Raw genomic sequence first — 22,531 nt, forward strand, 5'->3', positions numbered from 1 at the left:
CAGCGAGCAGCTTTGCTGTCAGAGGGGGCTGACTTGGTTTGGAGCAGAGCAGGGAAAAAACTCATGCTCAGCAGCGATGTCTGCAACAGTAGTCGTCTTGGTGGCATACAGAGAAACCGGTGGCTTAGCCTGAGGTTGTGGTCCTGGTGAGGGCCAGCAGCGAACCAGCAGACTAGCCAGAATTTTACTTGTGAGCTCTGGGGAGTGAGAAAGCTACAAAGGGCTTTTATAAGCTCCCCACACATCCACACAGAGGAAGCCAGAGAGGGCCCAACCTATTCACACAGGCATGCCTGCCAATGAGCCTGCATACACACATGCAGAGATTTGAGGGGGCCCAGCAGAAAATGAAAATCAGGGAAAAGTTTAAAACTGCCTAAACTTTGATGTGCTTCCCCCAAAACACACAAGTCCATCCAGGGTGGAAGAATTACTGGCCCAAGGTGTTTGAGTACAACCTCTGACCCAGGCGGGGTGACCCCTAGGAAGGCAGGCTTAAAAATAAGAAGAAGGATAATAAAAATAAACAAATGAAAGTAGAAAGTAAAATGGAAATGAGGATTAAAAAAAAACAAACTGGAGAAATCCGTAGCTAAACACCTCAGGGTGAAACTCAGATATTGGGCTTGTTAGCAAATGAAGATTTTTAAAGTAGCCTTTATAAATAAATCCAAAGAACAAAAGGAAATGACATTTAAAGATTAAAGGAAATACGATGACCATGATTAAACAAATAGAGAATTTCAACAAATAATTTATTAACCAAAAAAAAAAAAAAAAGAAGAAGAAGAAGAACTAGTTGGAAATTCTGGATTTGAAAAGTTCAGGAACTGAAAAAAAAACCATCAGGGTGGCTCAAAGCAGATTCGAGAAGGTGGAAGAAAGAATTAACAAACTTGGATGTAGATGGATAGAGTGAGCCTATCTGAAGACTAGAAAAGGACATTTTTAATGAATACTGGGGAAAAAGACCTCAGTTTGGGGTCGTCTGATGTTTTCCCATTTTAAACTGAGGTAGTAGATTTTGGGGAAGAGTACTGCAGAGGGGAAGTAATTTTCTCATCACATCACATCACAGGGTACGTGATAGCAACATGACTTATTACTAGTGAAACTAGGATTGATCACTTGGTTGAAATGCCATCTTTTTTCACTGCAAAGTTACTACTTTTCCCTTTCCAAAATCTGTTAGAAGCAAGATATTAAGCCCACTTGAGCGCCCCCTCCTGGAAGGAAAAGCATCAGAGAATTTATGGACACATCTTAATTACCTCAGTAATTAATAAATATTTTGGGAGAGGTGATACTTTAAGGCTATGAAATTATCTGTTACCTATTTCTATTTCTTTCTGAGTTTGTTTTGATAATTTGTGTCTTCTTAGAAACTTGTGCGCTTTATCTAAGTCTTCTTGTTTTTTGGCATAAAGGTGCTCATAGTATTATAATTTAATTTTTATAGGGTCAGCAGTAATTTCTCTGCTTTCATTCTTGATTTTGGTATTTGTGTAAATTTACTAAAAAATTGTATTTTGCACTTAGAATGGGTGAACTTCATGGCATATGTACATTTTATCTTGAGAAAGGTAGAAAAGATAACTTTCTTTTCTTTTTTGCTGTTTATCTATATGTTATTGACTCCAAGTTGTTAACTCCAAGCCTCTTGCCTGGACTCCAGACTGTGTATTCACCTCCATTTGGATGTCTAACATCTTCAACTTAACATGTCAAAAACAAACTCCCTGTATCTCCCCCCACAGATCTATACCTACTGGGTCCCCCATATGCCAGCCAGTATTTGGATCACTATTCTTTCATATACTCAGACCAAACACGCAGGGTTATCTTTGACTTTCTTTCTCTCATTATCCCACACCCAAAAGGACATCAGCAAATCCTGCCAACTCCTATCTTCAAGATGTAGCCCAAGTCTGACCATTTCCCTCTGCCTCTGTTGGTGATCGTCTTCACCTGGATTATCCTAGCAGCCCCCAACCCCGCTGGTCTTCCTACTTCTGCAGTCACCCTCCTCCACACCTCTTAGACTCTGGCTGCTGTGTGGAGATGAGCCTCTTACAATGTTGTAGTCGGATTTGTCACTCCTCTGCTCAGACATCTCCAGTGGCTTCCCATCTAACTCAGGATAAACATTAAGGACCTCATTTAATGAAAGGTCTTTTTGAAAGCTACCTTGCACAGTACTGCACAGTACTGACCTGAATTCTGTTGTAAGGCCAAGACTCACAAAGGCACCGAAGAGAGCGGGACCCAGCCAGCCCTAGGGTTAATACACAACTGAAAAGTTTAGTTTGGGCACGGTTTACCTTCTGTTGGGTTTCCATGATCCTTTCCTCATAGTTTCCAGTGCCCACAATCCTTTTGCAGCTCTAAGACTCCCTGACCCAAGCTTGCCTCTTTTTCCTTTTAGGTAGTTCATTTCAGCTGGTTTAAGGAAAAAAGCTATTTCTTTTTGCACTTTGCCTGTTTAGATTATTTTCACCTGCATTCCCTGAATGCCTGTAACCATCCAGGAGGCATTTATTATTATATAAGAGGGTGCTTGTCAGCTCTCACGAAGTTGAACTGATGGCTGTCTAGGGTCTGGTGACTAAATGAGATCACAATGTTTGAGATACTGTGGGAGGAGATATTTCTGGCCTGAGGAGGGTGCTGGGTTCCACTATAAAGGAGGCATAGAAGATGAAGAGATTTTTCTAGAAGAGTTACCAGCATGGAATCTGAGCTAAGATGGCTTGAATTCAAATCCCAGCTCTACTCCTTAACATCTGTGTGACCTAGGGCGAGTTACTGCACCTTCCTGATATACTCATCTGCAAAACAGAACTGAAATAGTCAAATTTTACAACGATACTGTGAGGTGATGCGTGTAAAGCATTCTGCCCATTGTCTAGCATATGGAAAGGGCTCAAGAAGTGGTAGCTACTTAAGCTCTTTAAAAAATGGAAATTCCCAAGTGTTTTCGTCTCAGCGTTCTATGGCAGGGAGGTGGGTTCTCCAGCAGGAGTAGAAGAGATTGGAGCCAAGATACTGTTTCCTAGTGTGCGTGTGCCTTTTATAAACCAGAGATATGTTCCTTGGGGACCACCCACAGAGGTGTCTTTCCTCACTGAATTTCCTTTTCATCTTCTAGATGAGGCTATAACCACGAATGAGGTTATAAACCAATTATTGCACCACGTTGGTGCGATGTGCATACACCAACTCAATCTTCTTGCTACCAACCCCAATCTTCCAATCACAAGTGTCTTGGGCAAGCAGCATCCGATCGAAGCACACCACCTCAGCAGTATCTGTGACATTATGGAGAAGGCCATGGTTAACGGAGACACCTGTATTATACGCTGCATTCTCGTTGTCTTTCAGGTAAATACACTGTTTTGAGGTAAATAAAATAGAGAAAAAGAAACACAAAACCTTGGCTTCAGCCAGCAAATTTCTACCAGAAGAAAAATTTAATAACATTCCTGTTTTACATCTTAACACATTCTAATCCTGTAATTAGAATTATCATCATATTCATTGCACTGCAGTTAATAGAGCATTGCTATATGTAGCTCACTGCAATTAATATATGTAAAATATTTACTGTAATTATACCATTACACAATAGAAGAGATTGTGGTTAAGAAGCCACCTTGGGATTTATTCATAAGAATAACTAGAATGTACTTTCTTCATAAGGATAATTTTATCCCCAGTAGAATTAGCATTTTTAGATATTCCCGTTATGTTTCTGTAGGTGGTGTTTAAATTTTTCTTCAGCCCACAAACTGAAAGGAATCGAGACATCATTCGACGGTCGGGATTGCTTCTTTGGCAGTTGCTGATGGCACCAAAAGATCAGATTTGCCCTGAAATTCAGAAGGAAGTCTGCCTTGCCATAAGGTAATCAGCACATGTTTTCTTGGTGCTCTTTGCAGAAGGCTTTTCCTGCACCGCATTGGAATCTTCCCTGCAGATTGGTAGCCTAGATGTCTCTTTCCCCATCCCACAGTTAGGACCTTACGTGTAGAGGATAATTTAACTGGAGAGAAGTTTGTGGCCCCACTCCCAGAGAACCCAAGTCATCCATGTACATAACTCCTCATCTCGACTTTTGGATCTTAAAACAACAAAAGGAAGAAAACAATCTTTAAGTAGATATTTTGATGGTTTACAAGCAGATGTTCCTCTCACGTGGGACAGCGTGTGGCAGGGTGTTAAGAAGCTGACTTTGGCAGCTGGCAGACCTGGATTCCAGTCTTTGCTCTGCCCCGTACTACGCAGATGGTTTGGGGGGGCGCACAGTCTGCATACAGCTGACTTGACTGCGTTGACTTTTTACAGCTGAGTTCCCTTTACCTAGTTCTGCGCCTAGCCTCCGATAAGCTATCACTTTGGTAATTCACAGACATGAGAAGGAGAGAGAGATACCGTTTATCAGGGAGGTGATTGGGCTGTATCACAGTAGTGAATTTAGACTCAACTGCTTTTTTTTAGTGATGAAACTACTCAAACTGGCATCTTTAATAAAAATTTAGAGTTTGGATTTTCTAGAACATGAGTTTAAAAGCTTTTTGAATTTTCTGTCATTTCAGCTCTGGTTTAAATATCTTGTACCCGGGTGAAACTGAAATCAATAACTTACTTAAGCTGGTCTTAACAGAAGGTGAGAATTATCCTTTAATTATCCTTGAAAAACCATCCTTTTCTTTCCCTAAGGAAATGACTGAGTATTAAGATTTTTTTTTCCTTCATATCTGTTAGTCAGTATTATTTTAAAAATGCATCTGCACATATGCCAACACTTCAACTAGATTGAAAGCAGAAACCATGCTTGATATATCATCAAGCTTTATAAACCTCCTTCTTCCCCACTGTGTAGCATAATGTACCTGACTGTAGATGTTTAATGAACGTTAAATATGACGATTTCTTGGGTTTTGTAAGCCAGTTTTTTCCCCACATGTTAAAACCCAACTTTAAAGTTAGACTAAACAACAACAACAAAATTCACCACGTTAAAGACACTCTGCATTTATAAGCAACATTAGTTCAAGGAATTAGAAATCACACTTCATGAAATAGCCAGAAAGTAGCTACACTTTAATGAGGATGTGCTGGGAAGAGGAAGTCTGATTGGTTGTGATGTAGTTTTGCTGTTTCTGTTTGTGTAAGTACATATACCTGGTGCCCCTAGATGGTTGACAGTCTGCTCATTTTAAAACTTTTTTTATCGCATCAGTTTTCTAAGAGTAATTATCGAGGTAGTTTATGGAGCTTTATTCTGTGTTAGGAGAGAGAAACAGCGGCCTCTCCCAACTGCGGGATGTGATCCTAACCAACTTAGCTGAACAGCTTCAAAACAACCGATTTGGCAGCGAGGAGGATGATCATTACAGGTGACACCAGTTATGTCATTCACTACTAGTTTTTTCTTTGTGTTTTTCTCAGTAATTAATTTATATTTAAATACATTTGATCTACTTTAGTCCCTTAAAATATCTCATATGGTCATTAGCATGAGAAGTCTAAACTGTGGGTCACTTGAAAGATAATGAATCCCACAGTCACCCTCAGAAATGATAATGCACATTTTGGTTTTATGAATAAAGTAACGTGGGCCTGGCCAAAGAGTACTTAGCAGAAATAACGGGTGGAACTCATGTAAGAAAACTTGGTGGAGGGCATCGTTCAGATTGCTGGTCTGTGACAGGGTGAGGGTGTGGTCAGAGTTGGTGAGGGGAGGAAGGTGTTTCTTTGCTATTTATAAAATATTTGGACTAGGTGCTTGGGTACTGTTTTGATTCCCTAAGTTAGATTTAGGTAATACACCTAGTTGTTAGCATCATTACTGAGTAAGGTGATTTGCTTAAGAACCAATGAATTTTGTACTGTCTATTTGTCGTCTTGTCCCAATTGTATAAAGTTTATCCTTTTATTAATAAACCATCAGTATCTTACTGTTACATTTCTCCTGCATTTTAAAGGCTAAATGATGAACTTTTACACTACATTCTGAAGATTGTTGTACGAGAATCCTGTATCTTAATCACCAAGTGCCAAACTGTCTCTAAAGATGATTTTCAAAAACTCCTTTCAACTGTGCCTGTAAGTAAAAATGTGCTTAATGAAAGCAGAATTATATCGTGTCCCTGTTTTCATTTTACTGAATTGAGATGTATGTGTACACACATACTTACATTCTTTGCAAGGATAGACTTAATTGATGAAAGTCAGTGATCATGCTTGTCTTAGAAACGTAGAACTAGACAAATCCACTGGAGCTACTTCCTCCAAAGACTTTATTCCTCCTGCTTAAGTGTCTTGATGCAATAAATTCTTAGACTGAATTTGGATAGTCTCGCTTTGTTTAAAACCCTGAGGATTTCGCTCCTGTTAATTTTTAATTTAGCATTGTTTTCTAAACCATCAGTGGTTTACAGAGACTGATAAGAACCAAAAGATTCTTTTATGGGCTTGAGTAGAATCTTCTCTCGTGGAGATGCATGTAAGGGGAAGAGGGTAGGACAGAATTATTAAGAGGCAAAATTCAAGTAAGTATCTGAGTGATTAGTGAGAAATACATAGCAGAAGGCAGAAAGTTATTGGTAAATGTGTCAAATTATGTATCAAAAGCCATATGGAAATAAGTCTCCTGAGAAACTAACTTGGTCTGTTTTCTGTACTTTCTCTTTTGCTTCCCTTGTCGAAATCTTTTTTAAAAACATGAGGATTACATGAGCCCTTCTCTGAGTAGGGTTTAGATTATTTAAATGCCCTTATTTGTATTAAAGGCTGCATCCTCCTGCCTGCGCTATCTGATGGCAGTTCAGAACCACCTTCTCAGTAACACTATTTTGATTAAACCTGATGAGAATGATGACAGTGACAACTCCTTGCAGGGAGAGACATTGAAGGTACAGGTAAACACCAAGCTTTATTCTAACAATGCTTTCTACCCAGTGTGTAAAGCACAGCTTAATTGGCTAACTTTCTGTGTATGATGATGTCAGATTTCACCATGTGGCTTATAATTTTGTGAGAGGTAACATTAGGTCACTCATTTCATAGATTTTTATGTCATTGCACAGTGGTTACCATACTTGTGACACTCTCATAATGTGTCATCCATGTGCTCCTGTCAACCTTTTTGTGCCTTTGTTTATTTTCATCGTTTTTTAAAAACTATTAAAATACGGCCCTTACAAGTGATCGCAGACGCACCCGAAAGTTATATGTGTAAATATGTATCTATAGAGAGAGAAATGAATCTTGGAACACAACATTTAAAACAATTTTGACATTTTGGCTGGTTTATCTTGATTCAAATAATTTTAAAAAGGTGCTGATTTTCTCACAATCCTTATATTGACTGATTTCTGAATCTATAGTTCATATCATTTTTGGTAATTATTTTCAAGTTAACTTCTGTGTAACTCAATAATTTATTCCCACATAGCAATTTATAGCAATCCACAGATTTTTTTTTTATAGCTGTGGTGGTTATAATTCTGACAGATGCTTGATGGTGGTGTTTGCATTATTCTTCAGAACTTCACATTTGTGGGAGAATTAGAGAAATCAATAAGAGCTTGATTCTTCCTTAAAACATTGACTAAACCACACTTAAAAATTAAGTGAGGAAGCCCTAGTTAAAGATTATAGTTTGCCCTTTTCTTACCCCTTTAAGCATGTATACTATGTAAATCTGCTAGTTCATATGTATGGGTTTATCTCATTATGTAATCAGTTTTTAAACAGGATTAATCATTTAAATTCCTGACACTGTTTATTAACTTCTCTTGCCTTGGTTTCCTACTCGGTAGAAAGGGGCCATAGCATCTCCCTTGTGAGGTTGCTGGGAGAATTAGAGCGAGGCCTGTGTGTCCGGTGCTTCGGGGCGTGCAGTCAGTAGGTGATGGCTGATACGGTTAGTGTGACTTCAGCCATGATTTTTCTCTAGCCACTTCAGAATTCCTTTTCTCTTAATGATGAAAATATCTTAATAATACCCAAAAAGATCCCAGAAAATTCCAACATTGAAAACCGGTGTATTCTATTTGAAAGGCTAAATGTTATAAATTCTTAATTAACCCATGGAAGGAAATACTCTTGGCAAATGGCAGAGTAGGCTGCCTTGTCTAGTATTTCCAGGAAAAATAAAAGATACAGATTTCACCTAAAAGGTTAGTTTGGTTGTATTTTTTCCTTTCTAGAAAATAATTGTAATCTAAACATTTCTATGATTGTAACTAGTGTCTTTCACACATTATTTAGTATTTGTACTGCCATGAACTCTCTAATAGTTATTTTTGATGTTTAATAGACTAACTGCCTGTGACTTTAATTGAATTTTTTAACTTGCCTGTTTTCAACTGTAATGGTTTAAAACATTAAGTAAAAAGGTCACTTGTACTGTTTCAGAATGTTGTGTTTTTGTCTCATTTTATTCACCGCCTATACATGCGCCTTTTACTGTTCTATTTTTCTCTTTAGCTATCCTCATACCACCCAAGGCAATCTTCCACCTGGACAGTTTCTGGGCTGGCCACCGGGAGCTCTCTTGTGCTGGAGGGGATGGGAGAAATGCCTTTTCTCCTAGGGACTCGGTGTGCTCCCCGTGAAATACTGCGTATTTCTGTCAGCACTCCAGACTTTAGCCTCCCAACTCAAATTGCTACTTGCCATCCTAGCGGAACTTACTGCTTTGGGCTTATTCTGGCCACCTCATTATTTAATTTGGAAATGCATCATTAAAGGCATCATTTCATGTTGTCATTGTGAGTGTATATTCATCACAAAGCTTAAAAATAATTTGATGATATTTTCTACCTAGGAACTAAAGGTCAGTATTTTGGCTCTTGCCACCCAAATCCTGACTGGATGTGATGAAGTGTTGGAAATGCTACAGCAGGTCACAACTGCCCTCATAAATAGTGACATAGCTGACCGGGAGCAGAGGTGAGGAAATGTGTTGTGGGCTGTGACCTGCTGCCCTTCAGGAAGAAGAATTTGCTAATGAGAGAGAAATTTTTTAGAGCAGAGCATCAGATATTCATTTAATATAGAGGAATTTTTGTGAGAATAGATCGAAATGGCAAGTGTTTCAAAGCCAAATGCAAGCCAGCTCTTTAATGGTTCTTTTAGGTGAGACTGGGCTGACAGCCACCATATAAGGGTCGAAGGGCTATGGTGGACACCATCATCTCTGACGCTTGGGTCTTCTGCCATCATCACTCCCAAATTGGCCTTTCTTTCCATTATCTAGATCAGCACCTGTGTACTTAGTTTCCTTATGGCAAGTACTCTAAGGAGGTAGAAGTGATTCAATGATACAGACAATCAACTGCTGTGCAAAAGATGACACTGACATGATATCTCAAGATTATACTGTAATTTTACTTTTCCAAATACAGGTGTGATCTGTAGGGTAAGCTTCTCTTTCCCAGTAATAAAGCTCTTTCTCGATCCTCCCCATTAAAATTTCTACTATGGCTTGTTGTTAGAGATGAGTTACATACTGTGATTATTGTTGATTTCAGTGTTGAGATGCTGACCTGAAACAATCCTACAGTGTAACTTTTCCTCCAGTAACTCTGTCTGTCCCATGTCCCTCATGTCCCTGTTTCTTGCCCATTCCTGGAGAGTCGGGGGGCAGGTTGGAACTGAGAGCAATATAGTCCAGAAAGGCATTGCACTGGGGCTTGTTAGCACATGTAGGGTTCACTGCTGGCATGTGCTGTAGACCTGCCCTGGGGATGAAGTACAGTCTGAGAGCCTGGGAGACATGAGGACTGTTTCTGATTCCAACCCCAGTATCTTAAGTAGTTTTAGAGAATTTGCATAACCCGCATGTTTGAGTTCTTCTGGCAGAAGATTGAGATACTAAGAATGTGATTTTAGGAAATCATTTCATAATATATATATAGCTTGAATCATTATGTGTACATCTTAAATTTATACAGTGATGTCAGTTATGTATCAGTAAAACTGGGGGAAAAAAGAATGTGATTTTGAAGACAGATTAAAAATCTGCCTGCCTCTGTCCTCCACGTGAACCAGTTTCTCTAGGTTCAAAGTGGGTTTTGCTACTCTGGACACCAGAGTCAGTGTTGTAGCCACTCACTGTCTCCCTGTCAGAGATTTGGTGCAGCACAGTGACCTGCAGCCCCAGAGCCAAGGGAACTTGGCGGGTGATAACTACCTAGTGTTGCTGTTTGCGTTTTAGAACCCATTTATAAAGTACTTTGAAGGTACTGTGAAATGCGCCATATAAGCTTCTTTGGGGGCAAATGACAGATCGAAGGTGAAATCTATTACTAGATTTCTGTTCTCTCCCTCTTCCTCACGGTAGGTGGGAAGTTTGTGAACTGAATTGCTATAATGACAGGTGCTTAACTAGTTCAAGGAGATACAGTTTAGGAGAATTTGTCAGAGAAGGGCGATGTAAGTCGCTTCTTTGCATGATTGAGAATTGCTTAAGCTGTGTGTTTTCTTGAACTTTTGTAGGTTAAAAGGCTTGGAACAAGTTACTAAGGCAACTATGCTTGGTCACCTTCTCCCAGTTTTACTGACCTCCCTGATGCATCCAAATTTACAGACTCTGACCATGGCCGATGCCCTGATGCCTCAGCTCGTGCAGCTGGTACTCTATACTAGCCAGGTATGATTGTCGGTGTGCCAAAGGGAACTGCTCCTTGGGATCAGGAAATAAAGATGGAGTGAAGAAAAATACCGTGTCACAAAAATAAACTGAAATATTAAAGGAAAACATTGAGTTTGTTTGGCTAAATTACTTACTGCGACCTTTTAGCAAGAGTTAATTGCTGGCAAGCTGCTGTCCACGATGCTCCTGAGATCCTGCCATAATATTTAGTCTCCTGAGCCCTTGCTGGCTGTTGGTAACTAGCATAAGTGACATGTTCCATTCAAGTGTTAGTGAAGGAGAGCAGACGAGGGTTGGAAAAAGATGAAGTACCATCCAGATAACTGACGGTACGCACTGGGACATGATGATGATTTTGTGTTTCAGACGGCTCTGCTGCTCAAAACCCAGTGTCCATTGTTTGCCGAGGTGGGCTGTTCCCCATGTGGTGCCTCAGACCAGAAGGGCAGGTTGTTCCCAGATGAGAGGTAAGGAACGCCGCCTCCCCGCAGGAAGCCCTGCCACGTGTCCTTCTGGTGAAAGCTCAGTACTCCTTTCACAACAATGATTTTTAGCAAAACTGGGAAAAGAAAGAGACTTCAGGGTCAAAATTCTGCAGGTAATCATAGAATTGCTTTGAATATTATTGGAACAGGTTAGAATAAATTTCCCTACAGATCAAGAAATTAGTTCAAAATTGACAAATTCTCATATAGTAATGTAAAGTATCATGACAGTTTCTTAAAAAGGTAAACATAACATCTACCGTATGACCCAGCTTATTCCACTTCTAGGTATTTACACAAAAGAAAAGAAAGCACAGATTCTTACTGAGACCTGTATGTGAAGGTTCGTAACAGCTTTCGTTACAATAGTCCAAACAACCCAAATGTCCACCAGCAGGTGAAGGGATAACCACACTGTGGTCCACTGATACAGTGGAATCCTGCTCAGCAATAATAAGGGATTAGTACTGATATCTTCAACAACACGGGTGAATCTTAAAATACTTATGCTACACTCAGCATAAGGAAGCCAGAGCCCCCTAGAAAGTACATTTTGTATGATTCTGTTTATATAAAACTCTAGAAAATGCAAAATAACTTCTTGTGAAAGAAAGCAAAGGAATGATCACCTGGATTACCAAGACGAAGGAGGAAACTTCACAGGTGTATACGTATGGCCAAACTGACCAAGTTGTCTGCTTTAAATATGTGTGATTTATTATATGTCAATTACACCTCACTAAAGCTATCTTTAAATCCATTGGTCAGAAAAGAAGGACTTCTAGATTTCTCTAGAGCAGTGTGCTATACAGTTGAGCTTTGTGTGGTGGTGAAAATTTGTATCAGTGTGTGGTTCAGTGCTGTCAGCCACGGCCATGGGCTGTTATTGAGCACTTGGGATGGGGCCAGTGTGACCAAGAAACTGAATTTTGCATTGTATTCCATTTAGATTCAATGTAAATGGCCATATTGGACAAGTAGCCACCATATTGGATAGCGCAGAGCTGAAAGAGAGTAAGAGAATTCGGCAACAGCTGAGTTTAGTTTACAGGAGTTTGTGTTCCACAACCTTGGGCTGGGGAGTCCTTGGGTTCAATTTCAGTAGATAAGAGGACCCACGAAGGCACTTGTCTTTAGTAAAAATTGTAGAAAGTAGTCATGTAGACTCATGAGTTTTTCATGATTTAGATATCAAAAAGGAAACTTTACAGGACACTAATCCTGTGGGATTTGGAAAGTGGCCAATTTTAAAGGTCCTTTGCAGAATCTTTTTTATTTTTCTGGTGAATTTTTAATGAGAGTTGGCAAGATCTTCTCATGGATATGAATTGGGCTTCCCCCTTGAAAATGAGGGGGGAAATGCAAATATATTATCTAACAAAGAAAAAAGAACCTTAAACAAAGGAATTTTTTAAATGTTTCTGGTTACAATGTCGTCATACTGCATGTTGTGGAAAATTAAAGCAAAATTTCTTAACCTTTTGTGTTTTACTGTGTCTGCATTTTCCTTTCCTTGCTGTTAAGCTAAATCACTTTCTCTTTGTCTGGTTTTAGAATGCTGGAAGAGAAGGAAGAGCCAGGCTTTCTCACTGGTCTAAAGATTCCTGCTCCGTGGGCTGCTGGGAAGACTGTGGAAACAGTCCACCCCGTCAGAGACAACTATAAATTTAAAGAAACTGTCCATATCCCCGGAGCTCGCTGCCTGTACCTCAGATTTGATAGCAGATGCTCTTCACAATATGACTATGACAAAGTAAGCAAGAACTAGTTTAGTATTGCTTTTACCTCTAATAGGCTGATTTATTAGATGCTTCTTATTTTTCTTTGCCGCTGGTCACCATTCTTGACTTATTTCTGCCTGCAGATCACTTAGGAGAACTTTCCTAAGATAATACCTTGAAGCGTAGTGACTTGGGGAATCAGAGCCTGCACTTCTGTGGCCTAAGAACAGTGTTGTCATGAAACACTGTTGAAAGTGGACTTTTGTAGGCTTTCAAAAGTTCAGATCTGAGTCAAAGGAAATTTTTCTTTCCAAGCTGTTTATTTGCTGCCTTCTGTGCTTGGTATTCCTGTAGACGTGGGTGACCATTCATCTAGAAAGGTCTTACTGCCCAATTCTTGGGGCTTCTCATGTATCTTTTGGGAGAAGGTGACCTTTTAGCACGGTTTCAGACGTGCCTAGAATCTGGTTTACGTTTATTTAAATTATGTGTTCTTTTTTGCCATTACCTCAGGGCCCACATAGATTTTGAGAAAGTATAGTTTCCAACCTAGTAGCTTAACAATTAAAAGTAAAAGGAAGCTCATTTTAGGGGTTGAAATATTTACTTCTGTTTCTAATTATTGCATTGTAAACCATCGTGCAGAACTTCTGAGGAAAGGCTAAAGAAACTGTGATACATAACATATAAGAACAACTGAAGGGTTGTCTGATCGCGTTGTAAATGCACAGGGTTATTTTTATGTAGATTGTTAGCCGTTTCTTGTCTCTCTGTGTGAACTGTGTAAGGGCAAGTGGTCTTAAATCTCATCAAGGGAGATTTTTAGGTTAAAAATAGAGGACTTCTTAACTGTATATACTGAGAGGGTGACACACATTATTAGGCAATTTATAGAATCCTCTTTCCCATTATCTTTTAGGATAGTGAAGATTCCCAGATGTCTGAAGGGGCTTAAGACTTGCCCCTCTAACTCACCTTAGCTGGAAACAAGGGAATTTAGAAAATTCTTCGGTGGGCCTGTCAAAAACGTATCTCCCAGCATCAGTTTATCCCACTTGATAGCTCCTGGCGTTAGCTACCCACATTTCCTCCAGTCAAATGATATATGACTATTTGAAATGGAACAGGTTGCCATTTTAGCTGGTGTCATTTTGTTTCTTCTTTTAAAAGACAGTAACTTGCGTCTTCTGATATAGCTAACCGCCACCTGCAGTAGACTTAGTGTTAAGTGTGGAGGCACGGGGAGGCTTATTATTTGGATAAAAGTAACACTTACTTTTCCAGTGGTCCCTGGCTGGTGTCCTCCAAAGGTGCAAAAGGGTAAGAAATCACAAAATGATTAAGCATCCAGAGCTAAAAGTGCAGTTGTTAGATCCGAACTGAGCTCAGAGGTGACCAGCGTACGTGTTACAAGACAGAATTTGGTATTTACAGAAGCCAGAGCCTTCTTCCTGTGAAGCTATTTGAATGCCAAATGACCTTTAAATGTTTTTCCTGCGTATTATAAAGTTGGTTAATTGGATATAAACAAATAGCCTTTATTGAAGAAAAATGTTGATACATGAAAACTGACCCAAGAAGCAGCAGCCCCCTTTCTGGCCCAAATCTGTGTCATTTTCTTTTATACTATTAAGCAATTTTCTAAGAATATATGGCTTATTTTCAATTTGTTGCATTTTCTTAAATCCTCATTCATTTTTTTCCCTTTTATTTTGTTGCTGTGTTAGATAATAACCATCTTTCCATTTGTATTTGCTCACTTTTTTAATATGGGGGAGGACTTAAAGGGGCAAATTGTACCTGTTATTAATGGGTTATATGTCATTACTCAGGATTAAAATAGCTATTTTAAAAAATACAATAGCTGAGTGTAACATTTTAATGTGAGGTCCCCAAGCCAATTAAATTGTGGTAATATTTGTTACTACTCTGTGGCTGCCCTGTAAATACCAATGACTGATTGCAACTAAATTAGTGTCCATTGTATCTTTAAAAAATATTATTTTTAAGAAATATTAGGAAATATTAGTTACATTATAATGACACCAATGCCTGGTTGTAAATGTATTTTTAAACAAACATTTTTTTTGCAGCCTTTTTATTTGTAGATGTTGTTTTTGTTTTTCTTTTACAGTCTAACAGTATATTTTCTGTTTTGAAGTTGGTGATATACGCGGGGCCTAACACAAACAGTAGGAAGGTTGCTGAGTATGGAGGCAATACACTGGGATATGGCAGCCGTAGTGTCTTAGGAACTGGTTGGCCGAAAGACTTGGTGAAGGTATGGTATCCAGGCATGTTTGCTTCCTAGAAAAGAAAATGAACTTGCATTCCTCACGGGCCCAAGTATTAATGATAATTCTAGAGAACAATTTTCCATGGGGGATTTTGTTGATGTGGGGCTACTTTGCTAGGCCTGTCAACTCACTGCTTTGTTTAGAATGACTGTCCTTTCCCTTGTACGGCATCAGACCCCTGTCCGCTCCAGAAATGGTATCTGTTCCATAGGTTGCTCCATGGACTGAGGTTGTCACAGCATTTCTGTCCCAGTGCATTAAAAGGACTACTAATTCTTCCCACTTACTTCTTCTCGAGACTCCCTTATGAGGGATATCTTGGAACCACAGGGCTATTGTGGTTTAAAAATGTGCAATCAGTGTTTTCAAATGAAGTTGGACCTTTGGACTAAAAATAATAATCTCTTCTCAAACTGGTGAGATTGGAGCCATGCTTTGAAATGTGGGCCCTTTAACTATAACGGATCTACCTAGAATATGAATTTGAACTGAAATGCCCACTAAAACCTGAAAATCCATCCAAAGACTGTTCCCAGAGCCTTTATCTCACATACATTATGTACCCTCTTTAATTCAGCCATAGATAGCAAGTTACCTCCAGAAGCTGGTCTGGATGTATCCAAATCCAGATGAGCACAATACTTCTAATTGTTCTCTGATTTCCTGCATTTAGTTTCTTACTCATGGTGTTGGTTCTACAATACAGAGCAAGGTCTTCCAGCACTGTGTCTTGTGTTCTTCAGGATATTGGCTAATTGCCTGCCTTATTGGCACAAGTGAGGTGGCAAAGTGGTGAGGGGGAGGGCAGAAAGAATAGAAATCTGAGGAATTTATTGAAATTATGCTCAAGATTTGATCTTGACTCTGGTCCTGCTGTTGGGCAGTCGTTGCCCGTTTCACAGATGCCTTGTTCCCAAAGCTACCTGGTCAGGAGAAACACCCAAAGGGTTGATGTCCAGATGAGAGGGGATGGAATTTGAATCAAAAAAGCAAGTGAGAAAAGAAGTGAAATCTGCCTGTGGTCCTTTTGAAAGTAAATCTCTGAAAATTCATTGCTCCCTTGAATTGTGTGTCTTGTTTTTAAAGTGCGTTTCCCCCCTCCCTTAAATTTTAAGGTGGAAGGAGATACAGTCACCTTCTCCTTTGAAATGAGAAGTGGCCGTGAACACAACACTCCCGATAAAGCTATGTGGGGCTTTGCTTGCACGGTTCGCGCTCAGGTATTTGACTCTAACCACTGCTGTGACCATAATGTACCTTTCCCATGTGCCTTGGTTACATACATCATATTTGCCTTGGAAACAGGGCAAAATATGAGCTGCTGTTTTATCCATCTCTTCCATTTGACAATAATAGACTATGAACAGAAGTAATAGTTTTATGAAATAAAACTAGTTGAGACCTAAAAGCAGTACAGCTCCACAGAAAGAATCCCTTGCTAGGGGCTCCATCTTCAAAGCCTGGAGAGGTGATCTGCCTCCAGCATCTTTCCAGAGGGTGAGGAAGACTAGAAGACCTGGTAGAATTAGGCCCTTGGATTCTGGGTTATAAGAGTAGTAGGATCAGATTATTGTCATTCTGTTCCTAAAGGCTCTTCCTGCTAGTCTAGATCTGTCTCAGCTTAATTACTCGTGTTACACTTTGTGTATAGGTTTAATCTGCTCCTTTTAGCAGTACTAGTTACTGTCCTCCCAGGAATCTGTTTGAATAAATTCTTCTCTTACCTGGAAAAAAAGGGAGAGTAGCAGGAGTTCTACTTTGTAAAACATATTTTAGACTTGTAGGTTGCTTAAATTTAACCAAACCAAAACTCTCTAGAGTGGAATTATCTGCTAGAATGTAAGCTCCGTGAGAGCAGGCGTATTTGTTTTGTTCTCTGCTTTCTCTCAGGCACCTAGAACAGTGGCTGGTACACAGTAGGCACTCAATAAATATTTGTTGAATGAATTCAGTGTAATCATTGACAGCATCTTCGTTCAAGCCTAGGATGGAGGTGACAAAATGAAATAGTGATTTATACCTGGGAGAGGTACAGCAGAGGGAAAGCTCTCCAAAAAGTCTTGCGTGAGATTTGTGCTGTTTCGAATATGGAGTCGTATCGGCCCTTCTCTCTCCAGAATTGTGTTGAGACTTTCCTCTGTGGTCATTCCAGTGCCACCTTCTTTCTACTCTTGGTGTTGGGTGCTGTGTCTGTGTCCCGTCGCAGTGATGCTTGATGCTGCCCTGTGAGCGTCATAGTGGGGGCAGTCCAGTGCGGTGCAGCGCAGGCGGAGCGCTCCGCCGTGTCACTGACCAGCGCGGTTTGCCCCGTCTGCATTGTAGGAGTCTTCAGAGGATGTGTCAGGAGGCTTGCCCTTTCTGGTAGACCTGGCTTTAGGTCTGTCGGTGTTAGCTTGTTCCATGCTGAGAATCCTGTACAACGGACCAGAAATTACCAAAGAAGAAGAAGCCTGTCAGGAGCTATTGCGGTCCAAACTTTTACAAAGGTAACAAATGGCTCAAACAGGACTACCTTTGCTCATGAGGGAAAAGGACTTAATGTAGAAAGCTACTTTTAGTACGTTTCCTAGCTGATTGAACCTACTGCCTGCGAATCCCATGGGTATCATTGTGTCTAAGAAATAAGATGAAAATTACCCTGAAGTGCCTTGTGGCTCTTACTTTACTAAATTTGAAATTACAGTCTTGAACTACATAAGCCTTTCTCCAACCCAAATATTGTTATAATTAAATTAAAAGATCCCCAAAAGGATGGGAAGATGGACAATAAAGCAAAAATAGCAAAATGTTTATTCTAGAATCTTGGCTTTGGGTATATGAGTGTTAACCATATCATTCTTTCAACTTTTCTATGTATTTAAAAGTAAAATGTTGGGGAGGAGGTAGATTCCCAAAGATGTGGTTTCATATAATGCTCATTTTTTTAGTCTCTGGAGGAAGTTTGATGAATAAATACTTAATATATAATGTGATCCTTCATATATTTGATATATCTGCAAACTTTAAGAAGTTTTCCAGATAGAAGAGGGAGTGAAGAATCTCTTTTCTTTATGTCCAGGTGCCAGTGGCAGGTGGAGGCCAATGGTGTGATCTCCCCTGCCCTAACTCCAAGCCCATCTCCACTGCCACTGACCATCGAGGAAGACAGAGAATTCACTTACCCCTCTGATGTCCTAGTGCCTCCCGTTGGAAACTACTTTGACCTACCCCGGATCAGACTGCCTCCAGGAATCATGATAAAGCTCAGGGAAATTTCTGGGCGTGCTAGACCTCAATTTAGACCAAGTATAAAGTATGTTGCTATATAGCATTTTGTTTTCCCAATTGAAAAATCGTTTAACCAAGTGAAGGGTGTGTATTACTTCTTGTAGTCTAGTAAATGAACTTTTAATTTTACGTGTGCTTAATGACTGTTAGCCAGGTACTCTGGGGAGTACCCCCAGATGGTAGTCTGGGTCAGCGGGTTTCAGAGGGTGGGCTTCCAGTCAACAGCGTTAGTATTCCCTGAGAATTTAGTTCCTGGGCCTGATTTCACACCTGCATAGTCAGAACCTCTGAGGATGGGCCCCAGTAATCTGTGTTTTGACAGGTTTTCCCTATGATTCTGATACATTTTAAAATTTGACACGTTCTAGGTTGTTCTCAGGTGATTTGACCTTCTACTGAAGGTAGCCATCACCTTTGGTTTCCATAGTCTAGAGACGTTTCTTTATTTTTGATGCCTAGAGAGGTAGTGAAGGTCTTTAGTCTAGAATGTGAAGTCTTACAGTTACAAATGTCTTTGCAGTATTCTTGCTTAAATCAAGTCTGCGTTGCAAAACTCTTCTCTGCCTTCTGAGACACGATTGGCCATTTCAGAGAGAAAACTTTGAAGAATAGATGAAGTGTGACATGAAAAATACAGAAGTACCACTGTTTTCAGCCCAACCCTCCCTAAGCACAAAATACTACAAGTTGTAATACTGCATACAATTAATTGACCGATAAATGGTGCCAAAGGCCTTTTGTTAACCTTAGAGCTGGTCCAGCTCTAACATAACTCAAGCTCAAAATATACAAATCAGAGAAAATGAAGTCTCTTTAATTTTGATTTTCAGTTTCACCAGCCAATGTCAGTTTTATCAGTTAAATATGTTAAATTTTTTCAACTTGTTATGAAAGCCGTCGTAATGTTCGTGCCTCTTTATTGTAAAAATTGGATATGATGAATATTTAAATCGAAGCCTGTATTTTGCTACCTATGAAATACAGTACTGGTAAGCGGAGAGCATGGCACATACCTGGCTCATCTCCCTTGTAATTACAGAGAAGTAATTCAGCCAGACGTGATGGAGGAAATGGTGGTATCATGTGTTATTAAGCACTTGAACTTGGTTGATGCACTGCAGTCCCTAATAAATTTCCAGTATCAAGAAGAACATGCTGAGGAATATGATTTATTGTGTAAAATCATGGGAGAGACATTTAAGAAACTCAATGCCATGGAGAGACAGCTGCAGGTAAGTGAAAGTTCAAAAATTTAGATGTCTCTTCTAACTATTGGAAATAACTTCTTTTCTAGAAATTTAATGAAGTTCAAAATGTCATCTGAATTTTAAAAAGATGATTGTGACTAAAATTTCCAAATTTACACATTGCATTTGTTTTTATTTTGCATCTAGTTTCATGTTGTTTTATATTTTAATATGTCAGAGTGTTGCAGAATTGGAACAGAAATGGCAAAGTGAGGTTGATGATGCCATGCAGGGGAAACTGGAGAACAACATGCCTTTCTTCTATGATTACCATTTTAATGAGGTGAGCAAGTTGTATGACTTACCACTGGGGCATTGCTGTTTACAGTGCAGAGGTTATAGACCATGTGTATAGAGATAAAACAACGTCACTTCTTAAAATGTTGTATACCTCAAAACGTACCCATTCTTTGAAAAGGGTTAAATTAAGTTCATTAGATCAGCATGTCAGTGATAACAGAGAATAAGTTGCTTCTTAAGCTGTTTAACTGATTAATAGTGTTATAAAGCAGTTTTCATCATTATATTTTACCTTTAAGCCTTAAACAAATAGAAGGCAGAGTTATAAGCACTGAAGAAATCCCCAGAGAGTAGTCAATGCCATTTTAATCATTAAAATATCAAATAATAATTTACAAATGTGCTTCTGGCATAGAAGTATAGACCAAAGATGGTAGGGTTTTCCCCCTGAAATTTGTCTGTTCCTTTTAATGTATACGGTAAAACTCGGTTTTTGCAGATTCTGCATACCATCTTTTCTTGATTTTTCCTTCTTTAGAACAAAATGAAAGAACTAGAACTTTTGTGTTCAATGAAGGAAGTCTCCTTTGATGGAAATGATCTTGAAAATATGGTCCTATCTCTGAGGTTAGTGATGTTAGTAACTGTGTAAAGCTAATTTATCACCTTGATGCTCAAAACAAAGTGTGCAGATCTAGTCTCTTAACAGATTTTTTTTAAAAATATTGTACATTCACTACATACTTTAGAGTTGGAATTCATTGGATAGTTTGGGAATTTTGATTTTAACCTTCAGAAGTTAGTATATAAACATTTGAAACTGGGTATAAGGAACTAAAACTTGCCACAGTTTATAGCACTGCTCCCCTCGATGGGGAAGGAGGAAGGTGAGATATATATATATATCTATATATATGGAAGAATATATGTATATGTATGTATGTATGTATATATCAGGTTTCTTTTGCTTAGTTTCCCCTCTGTCTTCTCATATCCTTTGTAATTAAACATTTTGGTTTTGGTAAACTAGAGAACGACTAAATGCACATCAGTCTTTTTTTATAGGGAGAAGTTCCTACAAGAAGTGAACTCTCTTATTCAGAAACCCTCGCACCCACTGGCTAAAACGAAGTCGTTAGTGAAGAGCTTAATGAACCGAGCTGAGCTGTTGCTGCACGTCACCATTGCAGCCCAGTCCGGCCTCACAAGAAGCATCTCGGGGACCCCTGCAGAAACACCGGGTACTGCTAAAAGCCAGCCCTGCAAAGCTCTCTGCCCTAGTCTGTTCATAGAACAAACATCAGCTACTTAAAAAAAAAAAAAAATCACTTTGTATATTCCTAGAAAAGTAAAAGAAAAAAAGGAAATTTCAACCTTTTTAAACTTTGCCTTTTACTTTTTCCAACCAAGAAATATTTTTCATTGATTTATGTGTTGGTTTGTGAGCCATCTGAGCATCAGGGGTGCCTCCTTTCCCGCCTTGTTCAGTGTTGGAGGGGAACATCTAAGGAGCTCAATGGCATGTTTTTATAATCCAGTGCCCCTTATTTTTAGATTATGATTTGTAATTTTCATAGTAACGTCTAATTAGTCAACACTGTGAATCTTGTAATACATCATATTTTCCTCTTTACTTGAAGCTGAATTTGCATTTCATCTTTAATTACCTTCTGGCATGAATTCCGTTATTAATTTTTTTCTGGATCACATTTTAATTGTTAGCCTGAAAATACATTTCTCAGGGAAATGAATGAGTCTTCTTCCTTAAGTGAGATCCACAACACTGGGCAGAACCCATAATAGCAAGTGTTAATTCTTACCCTGAGAGAACAAGTCGAATAAACATGTTCTTAACTGAAAGACTCCATGTGATCTAGCCCCATTGCCCAGTGGACACTGTGGAGCAAGTGAGCATGTTTTCATCCCAGCTGATTGCCCAGGGCTCCTGTCACGTGGAGAGAAGTCTAGGATGAGTCTCAGGTTTCTGACCCTAGTAATAGGGTCCCCCTCCCTGAGAACATCAGGGCAGGTGCGCCAAGTGACCGGCATGATCCCCTGCCAAGATGGTCTGCTACACCACATCCCTGGCCACGTTAGCCCTTGGTTCATTAAAGGTCCCATGAAAGATTTAACCACTCAGTAAGGCTGGTGATGCTTTCCAAGAGGCTCTTACCATTAGACACGATGAACTGGTAGTTTCCTGAGAATAATGTCTTCAAAAATTATAATTTTTTTAGATTGAAGCTGTATAACATTCTTAAGACAGATTCGAAATGACCTCAACTTTCTTAACCTCTTTTTTTCTTAGCTAATCTTCACATGTAGTTTTGTCTTCTTCCATTAAAGTGTTGTTTTATAAAACAGTTATTTCCCTGGATAGGGTTAAGATGTATATATCTTATAGAAAGGGCCAGTCAGATTCTAGCTAAATATATATATTTATTTATTTATTGAAGTATAATCAGTTACAATGTGTCAATTTCTGGTGTACAGCACAATATCTGAGTCGTGCATATACGTACGTATATTCGTTTTCATACTGAAGTGTGTTATTTACACCAGCTATGATCAAAGCAGAGGTGCCACCAAATGGCAATAAGTCAGATAA

General features: G+C 39.3%; 1 protein-coding gene across 9 annotated transcripts in view; it reads left to right on the forward strand.

Annotated features, from left to right (window-relative positions):
• The window catches only part of HECTD4 (HECT domain E3 ubiquitin protein ligase 4), a 164,410-nt gene that overhangs the window by 72,653 nt on the left and 69,226 nt on the right, over window positions 1-22,531 (forward strand). For 4 of the 9 annotated variants that reach the window (XM_031442742.2, XM_031442744.2, XM_031442743.2 and 1 more), the window contains exons 12-29: window positions 3,149-3,381; window positions 3,758-3,903; window positions 4,596-4,666; window positions 5,294-5,399; window positions 5,988-6,108; window positions 6,795-6,923; window positions 8,837-8,961; window positions 10,510-10,663; window positions 11,033-11,133; window positions 12,706-12,904; window positions 15,007-15,153; window positions 16,285-16,389; window positions 17,492-17,655; window positions 18,228-18,461; window positions 19,476-19,668; window positions 19,862-19,966; window positions 20,462-20,550; window positions 20,989-21,164. In XM_031442742.2, coding sequence (XP_031298602.2) covers window positions 3,149-3,381; window positions 3,758-3,903; window positions 4,596-4,666; window positions 5,294-5,399; window positions 5,988-6,108; window positions 6,795-6,923; window positions 8,837-8,961; window positions 10,510-10,663; window positions 11,033-11,133; window positions 12,706-12,904; window positions 15,007-15,153; window positions 16,285-16,389; window positions 17,492-17,655; window positions 18,228-18,461; window positions 19,476-19,668; window positions 19,862-19,966; window positions 20,462-20,550; window positions 20,989-21,164 — 2,598 coding nt within the window. The remainder of the gene's footprint in view (window positions 1-3,148; window positions 3,382-3,757; window positions 3,904-4,595; window positions 4,667-5,293; window positions 5,400-5,987; window positions 6,109-6,794; window positions 6,924-8,836; window positions 8,962-10,509; window positions 10,664-11,032; window positions 11,134-12,705; window positions 12,905-15,006; window positions 15,154-16,284; window positions 16,390-17,491; window positions 17,656-18,227; window positions 18,462-19,475; window positions 19,669-19,861; window positions 19,967-20,461; window positions 20,551-20,988; window positions 21,165-22,531) is intronic. The other 5 variants (XM_031442749.2, XM_031442753.2, XM_031442750.2 and 2 more) reach the window with 3 other exon arrangements.

The sequence above is a fragment of the Camelus dromedarius genome, chromosome 31, assembly GCF_036321535.1.
Source record: "Camelus dromedarius isolate mCamDro1 chromosome 31, mCamDro1.pat, whole genome shotgun sequence".
Lineage (NCBI taxonomy): Eukaryota > Metazoa > Chordata > Mammalia > Artiodactyla > Camelidae > Camelus > Camelus dromedarius.